Source organism: Sardina pilchardus, chromosome 19 (assembly GCF_963854185.1).
Source record: "Sardina pilchardus chromosome 19, fSarPil1.1, whole genome shotgun sequence".
Taxonomy (NCBI): Eukaryota; Metazoa; Chordata; class Actinopteri; order Clupeiformes; family Clupeidae; genus Sardina; species Sardina pilchardus.
Genome location: NC_085012.1, coordinates 2,303,202 through 2,318,201, shown reverse-complemented (window position 1 = coordinate 2,318,201; position 15,000 = coordinate 2,303,202). Strand labels below are relative to the sequence as shown.

Sequence of the window (15,000 nt, the reverse complement as noted above, 5' to 3'; positions counted from 1 at the left end):
CGGGGTCACTGCTGTCCATGTGGAACGGCTCCTCGTGCTCCGCGGCGGACGCCTCGCTCTCTCGGCCGCCAGTAGGGGGCGCCAGCGGTGCGGCCAGCATGCCGTCCAGCCCGCGGCTCAGCCGACGCCACCTCACGCCGGACGGGTCGTCCTCGTCCTCGTCCGCTGGACGCAGCAGCGGGGGGGGTCTGGAGCCCGCGCCGCGCCACAGGAAGTACTCGGCCGGCTCGCTGTCCGGCATGGCTCAGGGTCACGTGGGTCACCAAGGTCACCAGGGTCAGCAGGCTCAGGGCATCAGCATGAGCGCACACAGCCGCTCGCTGCCCCGTCTGTTCCGGCCGGCCGACGCCCAGCTGCAGGCGCCTCTGACCCTGCTGCCCCCCCGCCGCTCGCTGGACGGCCACGCACCCACCCCCACCCCCACGCCCGCCCCGCGCTCCTCCTCCTCCTCCTCCTCCTCCTCCTCCTCCTCCGCGCAGAACGGGCACGGCGAGGTGGTGTCCATCTCCCTGTCGGCCAGACCCGTGTCCAAGCGCAGCCTGGTGCCGCCCGACGTCACCGTGCCCTCTGCCCTGGCAGCGGCCGCAGTGGTCATCTCGCCCGCCCCCCCCTCCCCCTCCCCCTCCTCGGCCTCCGCCGCAGAGAGCTCCACCAGCCCCCGCCAGGCCAAGAAGATGAGCCTGACCTCCACCAGCTCCTGCTCCGACCTGGACCCCCCCGCGCACCCCGACCCCTCTGTGACCCCTGACCTGCGCTCAGGCGGGGGCGTGGGCGTGGGTCTGGGGCTGGGGGAGCGGAGGACGTCGTTCGGGAAGGCGGGGCTGGGGGGTCCGGCGGGGGGGTTCCGTGAGAGGAAGGGCAGCATCAGCTCCCTGAGCGGGAAGGAGGAGCTACAGGACTATCACCAGCGGCAACGGGACGAGCGACTCCGCGAACAGGAAGTGGAGAGGCTGGTGAGTTGAGTGTGTGTGTGTGTGTGTGTGTGTGTGTGAACAGGAAGTGGAGATGCTGATGCTGGTGAGGGTGTGTGTGTGTGTGTGTGTGTGAACAGTGATGACCATGGCTGCTCCTTTCTCCCTCTCTCGCTCCAGAAGTGTGTGTGTGGTTGCACCTGGGCTGCTTTAGGCTGCTTTAGGTGCTGTGTCCACCAAACGCGTTTTTTGCGCCGATGGCGACAATTTTCAATGTTAAGTCTATGTAGCTCGGCGCTCACAGCGCTGAGCGCCCTCGGCGGAAAAAAAAGTCGGCGCCGACAGTTTTTTGTCGCAGCGCTCAGAGCGCTCAAAGTTGAAATCTGATCAACTTTTAGAACAGCGCCGGGCTCGTCAATGGCACTTCTCGTTATAAACCGTCACTGGTTTTGGTAACTTAGCAACAATAAACACTTATCGAAGCGCCGAGAGGAGGAGGTTTTGGGCGCTCTGGCTGTAAAAAACGCATTTGGTGGACACAGCACCTTATTAGATTTCTTTGTCTTGTCTATTGTGCCTTTTTTGTTCAACAAGTAAGGAACAACTTGAATGACCCAGGCAAAGATGATTGAATGAAAGTGTGTGTGTGTGTGTGTGTGTGTGTGTAAGGACTCTGATATGTGGATAATTCAGGGCTGGGATTGTAATAGGACTCATTATACACAGAGACAGTCCAGACTCTGAGTCGCATTCTTTTGGTGGAGACTCTCCTCACCAACAGCAAGCCAGTTATTACTTAGTGCTCTGGAATGAGAGAGAGAGAGAGAGAGAGAGAGAGAGAGAGAGAGAGAGAGATGGAGTGAGGCAGAGAGGGTCAGAGAAAGAGAGGAAGAGAGGGAGGAGGGGAGGGAGGAGAAAGGGTCCCACCTGTCTCCGCATTAATCTGGATCCCTCCCTAGAACATTCCACACGGCCGTTAGACCACACCGCCACTGGACCACACTAACGCTGGGTGGAGGTGGTGTAGGGTGGAGGAGGAGGTGGAGGAGGAGGTGGTGTTGGGTGGGATTGATGTTGACTGGGTGGGTCCAGCATTCCTGGACTGCAGAGGGAGGAGGAGGAGGAGGAGGAGGAGGAGGAGGAGGACTATTATGAAGGCACAACCAGCGGTGGAGTTCCTATTCCACTATTATTAGACCCATCTCTATATGTCTCTCTCTCTCTCCACTCTGAGGGGCTGCGAACAGCATGTTGGCCCTCCAGACATGTTTGTAGGCCCCACACATACACACACACACACACACACACACACACACACACACACACACACACACACACACACACACATGTACATACATACACACACACACACACACACACACACACACACACACACACACACACACACACACACACACACACATATATACGCACACACACACACACACACACATACACACACACACACATACACACACATACACACACACACACACACACACACACTCATTCACGTACATACACACACACACACACACACACACACACATATACGCACACACATACACACACACACACACACACACACACACACACACACACACACACACACACACATATATACACACACACACACACACACACACACATATATACACACACACACACACACACACACACACACACACACACACACTCTCTGGGAGGGCGACCACAGCAGCGGTCTCCTCTGGCAGCCGGCCCACGCTCACAACGCTATTCCTGCTCCCTCTGATGGTTACCGTGGAGAGGGTACCACTGGGAGCACAGGCGTGTGTGTGTGTGTGTGTGTGTGTGTGAGAGCCTGAGCCTGTGGGGAGAGGCACCTGTAGCACCGCCCTGGTGGTCAGTGTGGGTAGTTGTGGCCAAGGCCGCCCAGTCATTAGCAGCGCTGCCCTGTAGTTGGGCGCCTCTTTAACAACACGCGATTACAGGGCTGCCCTTAAGGGAGTAAACACACCAGCGACAGCTGCAGGTGTGTGTGTGTGTGTGTGTGGGGCGGGTATGTGCACTGCACGTGGGTTTGTTTTTATACTCTCATACACACACACACACACACAGACACGCCCCTTTTTTTTTTTTTTCTGTAACGACCTACAGAGACTGTGACCGAGAACTCTCATTGTTTTCACGCAATGTTTCTCTTTCAAATGCACACACATTAATATGCAGGGCTTAGCACACACACACGTTCACATGCTCTCACACACACACACACACACACACACACACACACACACACACATGTTCACATGCTCACACACACACGTTCACCTGCGGCACCCATCAGTAGGCACCAGTCCTAGACAGCAGGCTCCCCTGTGGAGTGAAATGTTCCAGTTGCAACCCCCCCCCCCCCCCCCCTACACACACACACACACACACGCACACACACGCACACACACACCCCTCACTCTGAAATAACTGCCCACCCCACTGTGTCACCTGGAGGTGCGGAACCGGAGACTCCCACTGCCCTCTCCTCTAAAAGCCCCTGCCCTTGGAGTGGTCCAGTGGCAAGGTCACATCCCACCGCTCAGCACACACACACACACACACACACACACACACATTAGTGCACTGTGGAGCGGGTACTGTGGTGTGTGATGACGGAGATGAAAGCTGAACTTGGTGTTGAGTGCCCTGTGTCTCTTAAGCCAACAGATCCTACTCAACAAGCGCCAGTCACAACGAGTGTGTGTGTGCTCTTATCGGGGGGGGGATGTGTGTATGTGTGTGTGTGTGTGTGTGTGTGTGTGGTGGTGCTAATGGAAGTAAGTGTGTTTGAGGCACTGTTGCTTTTAACTGTGTTTACATTATCTGGGACACTGTGTGTGTGTGTGTGTGTGTGTGTCCTTACCCATTCAAGACCCTCCTGGCATCCTCACCCCCCTCCTGCCAGTCGTGGTGGTGTGTGTGTGTGTGTGTGTGTGTGTGTGTGTGTGTGTGTGTGTGTGCCCCCTGGGTTGTGATGGAGAGCGGAAGGATTAAATCACCACACTACTATATTTATATATCCTCTTGCCCCAGCCCAACACACACACACACACACACAGCCCCTGCCCCAAGTCCCAACACTGTGCCAGGAGCTGTGAGGTGGTCCGATTTCACTCAGCACCTCCAACTCCCATTTCACCTACACACTCGTTCTCTTATATGTATATATATATATACACACACACACACACACACACACACACACACACACACACACACACACACACACACACACACACACACACACACACACACACACACACACACACACATATTCTCACACATATATGTACTCACATTCACTTGATCTCTGAACATAAAATACAGTATGTTCTAGTGGTTAGAGTGTGCACATGGAACATTCTATTGGTGGGGGGGGTGAGGCAGTACATTAGTACACACACATGCACACATATACAATCAGTAGAACAACACACACACATTCACACACACACACACACACACACACATTCACACACACACACACTCACTCACATATTCTCACACATGCTCAGTTGCACACATGCGCACACACACTCATGCACGAATAGTCAGTTAGTCACACATTCTCTCTCTCTCACTCTCACGCACACACACACACATACACAGTAGCCTGAATCACGACTTGTTTAACATGCAGCAGAACTTATGACGGGAGAGGAAAAGGGCAAAACAGCCATGATGTTCTATAAGCTCCTGACCTTGGCCTGGCCATGATGCTCTATAAGCTCCTGACCTTGGCCTGGCCATGATGTTCTATAAGCTCCTGACCTTGGCCTGGCCATGATGTTCTATAAGCTCCTGACCTTGGCCTGGCCTTGGGGAGGAAATTGACCGTCTCGCAAAAGAGCCACTTAGTAAACAAAGCTGAAAGTCCTGAGGGTGGACCAGGCTTGGGTAAAAATAGCGGCGTAATGAGGTGGTGTGTGTGTTTGCGTCACGGCTATGTGAGATAAGTCTGGACTCCGTGGCTCCTGTAGGTGGTGTGTGTGTTTGCGTCACGGCTATGTAAATAAGTCTGGACTTCGTGGCTCGTGTAGGTGGTGTGTGTGTTTGCGGCGCGGCTATGGAGATAAGTCTGGACTCCGTGGCTCGTGTAGGTGGTGTGTGTGTGTTTGCGGCGCGGCTATGGAGATAAGTCTGGACTCCGTGTGTGTGTTTGTGGCTCCTGTACCTGAACGATGGAAGCCCAGCGAGCCGCACCTCCTGGGCCGGTCTGATCGAGGTCACTCATGCGGCAGCACCGCCCGACCCCCGGGGCACACCTGTCGGGGCACACCTGTCCAGTCACTCCACTGACTGACTCATAGCGCGGCCCCAGGGTGTGAAGAAGCGGCTTGTGTAACCGGTATAGAGCTGTGTGTGTGTGTGTGTGTGTGTGTGAGAGGTATGGTATCTCAGGCGCAGCGCAGCGGTAGCGTCCGTTTCCGGCCTGCTAATCAGGCTCTAAGCCAGAGCTGTTCCTGGGAGTGCCCCCCCCCCTCCCACCTCTCTCTCATCTCTCTCTCCCTCTCTCATCTCTCTCTCCCTCTCTCATCCCTCTCTCTCTCTCCCCCGGGGTCTTTTTTTGGACGCTGGACGTGTGAACGCAGAGCTCTCTCTTGTCCGGTCGGGGGGCCACTTCAGAACTGCCAAACGACTCCCTGTGACCAGGACTGGGACGCCAGTCTCCTCTCCTCCAGCAGACGCTTTCAACTAGCGCCGTGTGATTTGGGACAGTCTTAACTAGCGCGGTGTGATTGGGACAGTCTTAACTAGCGCGGTGTGATTGGGGTGTGTGTGTGTGTGTGTGTGTGTGTGTGTGTGTGTGTGCGTGCCCTAGCGTGAGGATGCGTGCGTCTCCTCCCTCACTGTGGGGTGTGAGATGTGTTCCGTAACAGCCATGGATGTGTGTGAGCAGTCCTGCACAGAAGCAGTGGGACACAATGGCGTCCTCTACATTTCAGAGGTAAACCCCTGTGTGTGTGTGTGTGTGTGTGTGTGTGTGTGTGTGTGTGTGTGGTGCACAAATGCATGCCAGCTGTCCCAGTGGTGTTATTGGTGGTGTTTATTTATGTATGTATTTTGCGGTCTCCTTGCCCTCTTGGATGCTGCGTGGGGTCTTAAAGTGCTCAGGCGCCGTCACACACATTCAGTCGTGTTGGATATCTCGGATCACTTCAGCGTCGGAGTGTTTCCCTGCTGTAAGTGGTCCCAGGGTCCAGGTGGACGTGTGTGTGTGTGTGTGTGTGTGTGTGTGTGTGTGTGTGTGTGTGTGTGTGTGTGTGTGTGTGTGTGTGTGTGTGTGTGTGTGTGTGTGTGTGTGTGTGTGTGTGTGTGTGTGTGTGTGTGTGTGTGTGTGTGTGTGTGTGTGTGTGTGTGTGTGTGTGTGTGTGTGTGTGTGTGTATTGTGTTTCCCTGCTGTAAGTGGCTGTGGGACGTGCTCCCAGGGTCCATGTGGACGCTGTCCTCAGGCAGCCTGTGTGTGTGTGTGTGTGCGCTGAGCTGGAGATGTGCTTCATTAGGAGAAGGTTGACTTTCTCAGCCTGCTGTCAGCATTTGGAAGCAATTAGGAAGCAGTTGACAAATATGCACCAACACTGGGTGCCAACGTGTGTGTGTGTGTGTGTGTGTTAGTGAGTGTGTTGGAGTGTGTGTGTGTGTGTGTGTTTTAGTGTGTGTGTGTGTGTGTGTGTTTTAGTGTGTGTGTTGGAGAGAGAGAGTGTCTGCAGTCTGCATGTTAGTGTGTGTGTGTGTTGGAGAGAGCTTTGTATTTGTTAATCTAATCTGTGTTTGCATCAGGCCCTGAGTTATTGGTGCTTGGTGCTCAATGGGCCTTTTGTTCTCTGCTGAGCCGCTTGTTTACTGGACGACACATTTGGAGAGTTCAGCCCGTGTGGTGCCCTAGCAGTTCATACATTCTTGTTCTGATTTTGTGTGTGTGTGAGAGAGGATGATCTGGTGTGTGTGTGTGTGTGTGTGTGAGAGAGAGAGAGAGATGGAGAGCGCGAGTGAGAGAGAGGATGCTGATCTGGCTTTTTTGTTGCCTGACAGAAGTGTGTTTCTGCTGTAATCCTGACCCTCTGGCTTCTCTGTTGTTCTACGTGTGTGTGTGTGTGTGTGTGTGTGTGTGTGTGTGTGTGTGTGTGTGTGTGTGTGTGTGTGTGTGTGTGTGTGTGTGTGTGTGTGTGTGTGTGTGTGTGTGTGTGTGTGTGTGTGTGTGTGTGTGTGTGTGTGTGTGTGTGTGTGTGTGTGTGTGTGTGTGTGTGCTGACCCTCTGTCCTCCCCCCCTGCAGGAGCGTCAGCGCTTGGAGACCATCCTGAGCCTGTGTTCTGAGATGTGTGTGTGTGTGTGTGTGTGTGTGTGTGTGTGTGTGTATCTGCTGACCCTCTGTCCTGTTCCCCCTCTTGCAGGAGCGTCAGCGCTTGGAGACCATCCTGAGCCTGTGTTCTGAGATGGGCGCTCAGCAGAAGGAGCGTTCGGCCGTGTCCGACCTGCAGAAGGAGCGTTCGGCCGTGTCCGACCTGCAGAAGATCAACAAGGAGCTGGAGAAGCTGCAGCTGTCCGACGACGAGTCCGTCTTCTCCGAGGCGGGCGGAATGTCGCCGGGGAACGGCTACGCGCTCAGCTCCCCCGAGTTCCACCCGGCGGCCGAGGAGCGACACACACGCCACCGACGGAGCAGCGGCCAGGGGGCGGAGTCACCGGCCGTCAGTCTACGAAGCTCCGCCCCCTCTCCTTCGCCACGCACGGCCTGGACCAACAAGGTGATGCTGCAGCTTTGACCCCTGACCTTTGCCCTCTCACCTGACCTGTAGTCTCCATCAGGTCCTAAATGTGCCCTCTCACCTGACCTGTAGTCTCCATCAGGTCCTAAATGTGCTCTCTCACCTGACCTTTAGTCTCCATCAGGTCCTAAATATGCTCTCTCACCTGACCTTTAGTCTCCATCAGGTCCTAAATGTGCCCTCTCACCTGACCTTTAGTCTCCATCAGGTCCTAAACGTGCTCTCGGGGGTCACGGTATCCGACCTCTAAAAGAATCTTTAGGAAGGTATTGAGCCAGTGCTTATGTTGTGAGGTGGAACTGTTGACCCCTCGCTGAAGTGGACCTCTCGAGGTCACAGTACCTGATCTCTAAAGACGTCTATGTGCTCTTAGAAGTGTGTGTGCTCTCGGATCACAGTACCTGATCTCTAAAGACGTCTATGTGCACTTAGAAGTGTGTGTGCTCTCGGATCACAGTACCTGATCTCTAAAGACGTCTATGTGCTCTTAGAAGTGTGTGTGCTCTCCTATCATACGTGCCTTGACGGCCTGTTGACCCCTCACTTTGTTTTGTACTCGTTTTGTATTGTATATGAGGCATTGTAGCAACACAGATATACAGTACACCCCCCCCCCCCCCCCCCCATCAGGTGTCCAGTGTGGTCCATCCCTGGGCCTCAGCTTTGTTCTGGAGGAGGCATGTGTGTGTGTGTGTGTGTGTGTGTGTGTGTGAGAGAGGCATTCCTCTGTTGAAATCGTACGCCATATCTTGACCACGCGTAATCTGATTAGCTAATTAGATATTGAGGAAAGGAAGTTCTCCATGCTGGACCTTCATTTGACCTGCCAGAGAGTGAGAAGTCATGTACACACTATCCTCTCCTGACACACACACACACACACACACACACACACACACACACACACACACACACATACACACACACACATACATGCATACTCGCACATATTCACACACACACAGACACACACACACACACACACACACACACACACATACATGCATACTCGCACATATTCACACACACACAGACACACACACTTACATATGCACACATGTATGCATACACAAAAGTACATCAGACATGGATTTTCACACTTACAGTACAAGCACACAGAGAGGCCTATGTACACACACACACACACACACACACACACACACACTGACATCTATGTGTACATACGAGCAGATTCCAGCAGAGAGGAATGTAAGGGGTGTGTGTGTGTATGGTGTGGTCTGTAGAGCTCATTAGAGAGCAGCTAGGGATTGCAGCAGGAGGTGTGTGTGTGTGTGTGTGTGTGTGTGTGTGTGTGGAGTGGTCTGTAGAGCGGCTAGGGAGTGCAGCAGGAGGAGTGTGTCCTGGCCGGGGCATTACTCCCTACTCTGCTCATGTGTGTGTGTGTGTGTGTGTGTGGAGGAGTGTGTCCTGGCCGGGGCATTACTCCCTACTCTGCTCGTGTGTGTGTGTGTGTGTGTGTGGAGGAGTGTGTCCTGGCCGGGGCATTACTCCCTACTCTGCTCATGTTAGCTACATGGACTTAATGTGAGAAATCCCTCAGGTGGCGTAGACTCAGAGACACGAGTGAGCCAAGAGCTGCCTCCACAGGCGAACGTCTCTAGGAATTATGACCGGGACAAATATCCAGACAAAGAGGTCATGAACTGTGTGTGTGTGTGTGTGTGTGAGAGAGAGAGAGAGACAAGATGTTACTTTGTGAAGTGCACAAGTAGGGGATTATGAACATATTTTATCTGTAAATACAGAGGAAGCCACATAACTTGCTCTGTTTTCACCCCCCCCCCCCCCCCCCCCCCACACACACACACACACAGACACTGACACATGCACTTACAAACACAGACACAGACACTGCATCACCACTTTACCCCACAGCTTTTGCTGACTGAGACAAAGTCAGGAGATTTGTTGACGCTAGTCATGGTGGGTCAACAGGTGGCCACTATATTCCTGTAAACAATCCGTCTGGAGAACGCTGATGGTCTTGGCCTGTTTCCAAGCTGTACTGGACCCAGTGTTTTCAGCCACGTCGACGTTCTTTTGTGAGAGCGGTTCTGTTCTGGGAACCGTGTTTTTGGGAGCAGTTCTGTTCTGAGAACCATATTTGTGAGAGGGGTTCTGTTCTGGGAGCTATATTTGTGAGAGTGGTTCTGTTCTGGGAACTGTGTTTGTGAGAGCGGTTCTATTCTGGGAGCTATATTTGTGAGAGTGGTTCTGTTCTGGGAACTGTGTTTGTGAGAGTGGTTCTGTTCTGGGAACTATATTTGTGAGAGTGGTTCTGTTCTGGGAACTGTATTTGTGAGAGCGGTTCTATTCTGGGAACTGTGTTTGTTAGAGTGGTTCTGTTCTGGGAGCTATATTTGTGAGAGCGGTTCTGTTCTGGGAACTGTGTTTGTGAGAGGTAGGGATCAGCGCAGCTGTGGCCTGCATGGCCTGCCCTGGTGCTGGTGTGATATATAGGACATCTCGGCCGAGTGTTTATTAGATTAGACGGCTTCAAACGAGCTGGACAGCTGCCCGTTGTCTTGGGCCCCCATGGTGGCCGGGCCTCCAGCGGTCCACTCTAGCAGATGCAGCAGCCCACTTGGTCATCGGCGGCATCTCCGTAATGAGTTTAATTGGACGAGGAGGGCAGCTGTGGCTCCTAGGGACAGACACATATCCAGTAGGTTAGTGACCAATAGGACGCCTATAGGAGTCTTAGACCTCAACGTTGGAGTGACCGACCGTGCTCCACTTGTGGTTAGACCTCCGAGTCTCTCTAGTGGGAGAGAAGAACCTCGTCAGAGTAGAGGCACGCTTTCACCTCCGAGTCTCTCTAGTGGGAGAGAAGAACCTCGTCAGAGCAGAAGCACGCTTTCACCTCCGAGTCTCTCTAGTGGGAGAGAAGAACCTCGTCAGAGTAGACGCACGCTTTCACCTCCGAGTCTCTCTAGTGGGAGAGAAGAACCTCGTCAGAGTAGAAGCACGCTTTCACCTCCGAGTCTCTCTAGTGGGAGAGAAGAACCTCGTCAGAGTAGACGCACGCTTTCACCTCCGAGTCTCTCTAGTGGGAGAGAAGAACCTCGTCAGAGTAGAGGCACGCTTTCACCTCCGAGTCTCTCTAGTGGGAGAGAAGAACCTCGTCAGAGCAGAAGCACGCTTTCACCTCCGAGTCTCTCTAGTGGGAGAGAAGAACCTCGTCAGAGCAGAAGCACGCTTTCACCTCCGAGTCTCTCTAGTGGGAGAGAAGAACCTCGTCAGAGTAGAGGCACGCTTTCACCTCCGAGTCTCTCTAGTGGGAGAGAAGAACCTCGTCAGAGTAGACGCACGCTTTCACCTCCGAGTCTCTCTAGTGGGAGAGAAGAACCTCGTCAGAGCAGAAGCACGCTTTCACCTCCGAGTCTCTCGAGTGGGAGAGAAGAACCTCGTCAGAGCAGAAGCACGCTTTCACCTCCGAGTCTCTCTAGTGGGAGAGAAGAACCTCGTCAGAGTAGAGTCTCTCTAGTGGGAGAGAAGAACCTCGTCAGAGCAGAAGCACTCTTTCGTCACCAGCCTCAGTATGAGTCGGTCAGGATTGCGCACCACCACGCTGTTGGGTGGAGCCAGAAGGCGGTGTGGTGTAGCGGCGGTGAGGGGCGCTTCTGATGGCGTTGGTGTTGATTGGCAGGCTCGGTGTGGTGTAGCGGCGGTGAGGGGCGCTTCTGACGGCGTTGGTGTTGATTGGCAGGCTCGGTGTGGTGTAGCGGCGGTGAGGGGCGTGTCTGACGGCGTTGGTGTTGGTGTTGATTGGCAGGCTCGGTGTGGTGTAGCGGCGGTGAGGGGCGCTTCTGACGGCGTTGGTGTTGGTGTTGATTGGCAGGCTCCGGAGCTGGTGGAGGACCTCCACCTGAGGCAGGAGATGACGCGCGTGGAGGAGGAGCGGATCCAGGTGCTCAACAACATGGAGGAGCTGGAGCAGAAGATCAAGGATCTGGACAACCAGATGGAGGAGTCCGTCAGAGAGGTACGTGCAATGGGGGGGGGGGGGGGTGGGGGGGGGGGGGGGGGGGCTGCTGGAAGTGGATGATTGTGATCAATAGTGATTTGAGACTTGCTGAGAGGCTCTATGGTCATGTCTTTCTCTTTCTATGTCTTTCTACAGTATGTCTACTCTGTCCCTCTGTCTCTCTCTCCCTCTCTCTCTTTCTATGTCTACTCTGTCTCTCTCTCTCTCTGTCTCTCTCTCTCTCTCTCTCTCTTTCTATGTCTACTCTGTCCCTCTGTCTCTCTCTCTCTTCAGCTCTTTCCATTAACCCACAACTACCACCATTATCTCTTACATATAAACCCTAATTATTCACATGGTCTGGTGGATGCCTCTCTCTTCCTCTCTTCCTCCCTCTCTCCCCCTCTCTCTCCTCCCTCTCTCTCCCTCTCTCGTCTCCCTCTCTCGTCTCCTCCCTCGTCCCTCTGTGTGTGTGTGCGTTGTGGTAATTACTGGTGTAATTGCAGTAGGCCTGCAGGCGCTGTGTGTGTGATGCCTGTGTTCTGCATGCTAAGCAGGCAGACGGTGTGGCGTGTGTGTGTGTGTGTGTGTGTGTGTGTGTGTGTGTGTGTGTCTGCTGCTAAGCGCTGTGGATTACCTCTCCTTACGACACCTGATTTAATGATGGCCTGGAGCCCACATCCAGCACCGCCGCCCGCCCGGCCAGCCACACGCGCGCCCCGTTAACCGTTAACCGTTAACGTCCATTAGGAAGTCATTATGGCCCTTTGGCATCTCTCTGGTTGGCTGGCAGGTTTATGAGGTGCGGTGTGTGTGTGTGTGTGTGTGTGTGTGTGTGTGTGTGGGTTCATAGGTGACTAATTTGCTACTGATGTCTTGTTCATAGCGTCACTTATCCCGTTGGTATTGTGGTGTGTGTGTGTGGGTTCATAGGTGACTAATTTGCTACTGATGTCTTTTTCATAGCGTCACTTATCCCATTGGTATTGTGGTGTGTGTGTGTGTGTGTGTGTGTGTGTGTGTGTTATCCCGTTGGTATTGCGGTGAAGGGTAACCGCTGACCCTGGGCCATTTAGAGAAAAGAACGCAGTTCGGCTCCTGGATCGATCTTCAGATTGCCTCATCAACCACAGAGCCAGCAGTCCATTTGGAAAGGGCCGACGGCCATTACGAAAAGATAAAGACATCATGGTTTTAAACACGCTCTCATTTGGAGCTGCTGGGGCGGTGCCCAACACAACAGCCCAGGATTGGTTCCCATTAAGAATGTGAGCTGATATTAGACCTGTCTGCCTAGTGTAGCTTTAATCAGCTGCTCTGCCTAGCGTAGCTTTAATTAGCTGCTCTGTCTAGTGTAGCTTTAATTAGCTGCTCTTTTATCATCTTGTAGTTTTCCACACCTTTTCTTGTCTTCCGAATCTGCCCTTACGCTACAGTAGCCTCTGGTGGCTATTGCTGGGCTTTGCTGGGTGGTCCCTTTGCCATGCCATAGTGGTCCCAGTGCTGTGCTGTGCCATAGTGGTCCCTGTGCTGTGCCATAGTGGTCCCTGTGCCATAGTGGTCCCTGTGCTGTGCTGTGCCATAGTGGTCCCTGTGCTGTGCCATAGTGGTCCCTGTGCTGTGCTGTGCCAGAGTGTAAAATGTCTGAAATGAAAACCCAAACACATCCTCTCAGTTCACAGTGGGACTCTAGAGCGAGTCTCATCTTATAAATATCTGGGAATTGAGATAGATGATAAACTGTGTTTTAACCATTGTGCACAGGCCAAGTATAGGAAATTGCAACAGAGGATGTTCTTTCTTAGGAAACTCAATTATTTTAGATTGGATAGCAGCATCCTCCAACTATTTTATAAATCCCTCTTGCAGAGTATCCTGTCCTTTGGGTTAATCTGTATTTTTTGAAATATGTGTGTACAAAATCAGAAAAAATTGCAGCGCATTATCAAATCAGCTAGCAGAGTCATTGGAGTGGACCAGGCATCCGCAATCCAGCTGTATAATGAGCTCATTTTAGGAAAGATGGAGCAAATCCTAGCTGATCCAACACATCCTCTGTTCCCAAAGTTTGTCAGAAGTACCAGGTCGAATGACAGAATTCTGCAGAGAGCAATCAGGACAGCAAGGTACCACAAGTCATTTGTGCCCACAGCAATTAGACTGCACAATAACAGACCGAAAAAATCTGTTGCACTTTAGTTCTCTGCACATCCATGTAATTCCTTTTATTGCAGTTCTCTATCATTCATATCATTTTTACTATTCTATTTATTCTATATTTATTATACAGCCCCTTTTATAATATGTCTTTTGTGATGTTAGTTTGTAATGTTGTGTGTCTATTGTCTGTCTATTTTGTCACTTGTTTTGTACATTATATGTTTTGTTTGTTTTATATGTAGGAGATGTGTATTAACGACCACCTGAATTTCCCCCAGGGGATAATAAAGTTGACCTTACCTTACCTTACCTTACTCTTACACCGTACCTCTGTGTCCAGTGTGTCTTTATTGGGCTTGATTTGTGATGTGCGTATGTGCGTGTATTATGCTTATGTGTGTGTGTGTGTGTGTGTGTGTGTGTGTGTGTGTGTGTGTGTGTGTGTGCAGATGGAGGTGGAGCGAGCGCTGCTGGAGGGGGAGCAGGAGTCGGAGGCGTGTATTATGCTTATGTGTGTGTGTGTGTGTGTGTGTGTGTGTGCAGATGGAGGTGGAGCGAGCGCTGCTGGAGGGAGAGCAGGAGTCGGAGGCGTCCCAGCTGCAGCAGGACAGAGACGCTCTGGAGCAGCTCAACCACAAGATGGCCGCCCTGGAGAAGAAGCTGCAGACCGACAAGTCTCAGGTAATTCAGCAACCCACCAACACCACCAACAACAACAACAACAAACAACACAACAGCAACAAACACAACAACAACAACAACAACTACAGCAGCAGAGACACACACACAGAGCCCTCGGTCCAGGTGTGTCAGGCAGGTGGAGTGTTGTGGCAGGAGTCAGGAGTGGACACTGGACGCTGCACCGCTCACACTACAGGACGCTCGTCAGAAACGTCACGCAGGACAGAAGTCCAGAGCTGGAGCGGTCAGTGTTCCGTCCACTAACGCCACGAGAAATCCCACAGTGATGCGGTCGGAGTGGAGTGTTCATCAGGTCCGCCTGATTGGGGGCTAAAATCTGGTTGAAATGGCCCTAACCCTCACCTTCTCTCTCTCCCTGTTTCTCTCTCTCTCACACTCACACACACACACACACACACACATACACTCTTCCTCACCTTCTCTCTCTCCCTGTTT

The 15,000-nt window shown here is 52.8% G+C and overlaps 1 protein-coding gene across 1 annotated transcript in view; it reads left to right on the top strand.

The window, feature by feature from the left end:
- The window catches only part of phldb2b (pleckstrin homology-like domain, family B, member 2b), a gene marked incomplete in the record, with an annotated part of 51,250 nt that overhangs the window by 26,229 nt on the left and 10,021 nt on the right, over positions 1–15,000 (top strand). Inside the window, 4 exon segments of the mRNA XM_062521857.1 lie at positions 1–953; positions 7,341–7,694; positions 11,578–11,721; positions 14,407–14,544. The exon segment at positions 1–953 is cut by the window's left edge and continues 450 nt beyond it. Coding sequence (XP_062377841.1) covers positions 1–953; positions 7,341–7,694; positions 11,578–11,721; positions 14,407–14,544 — 1,589 coding nt within the window.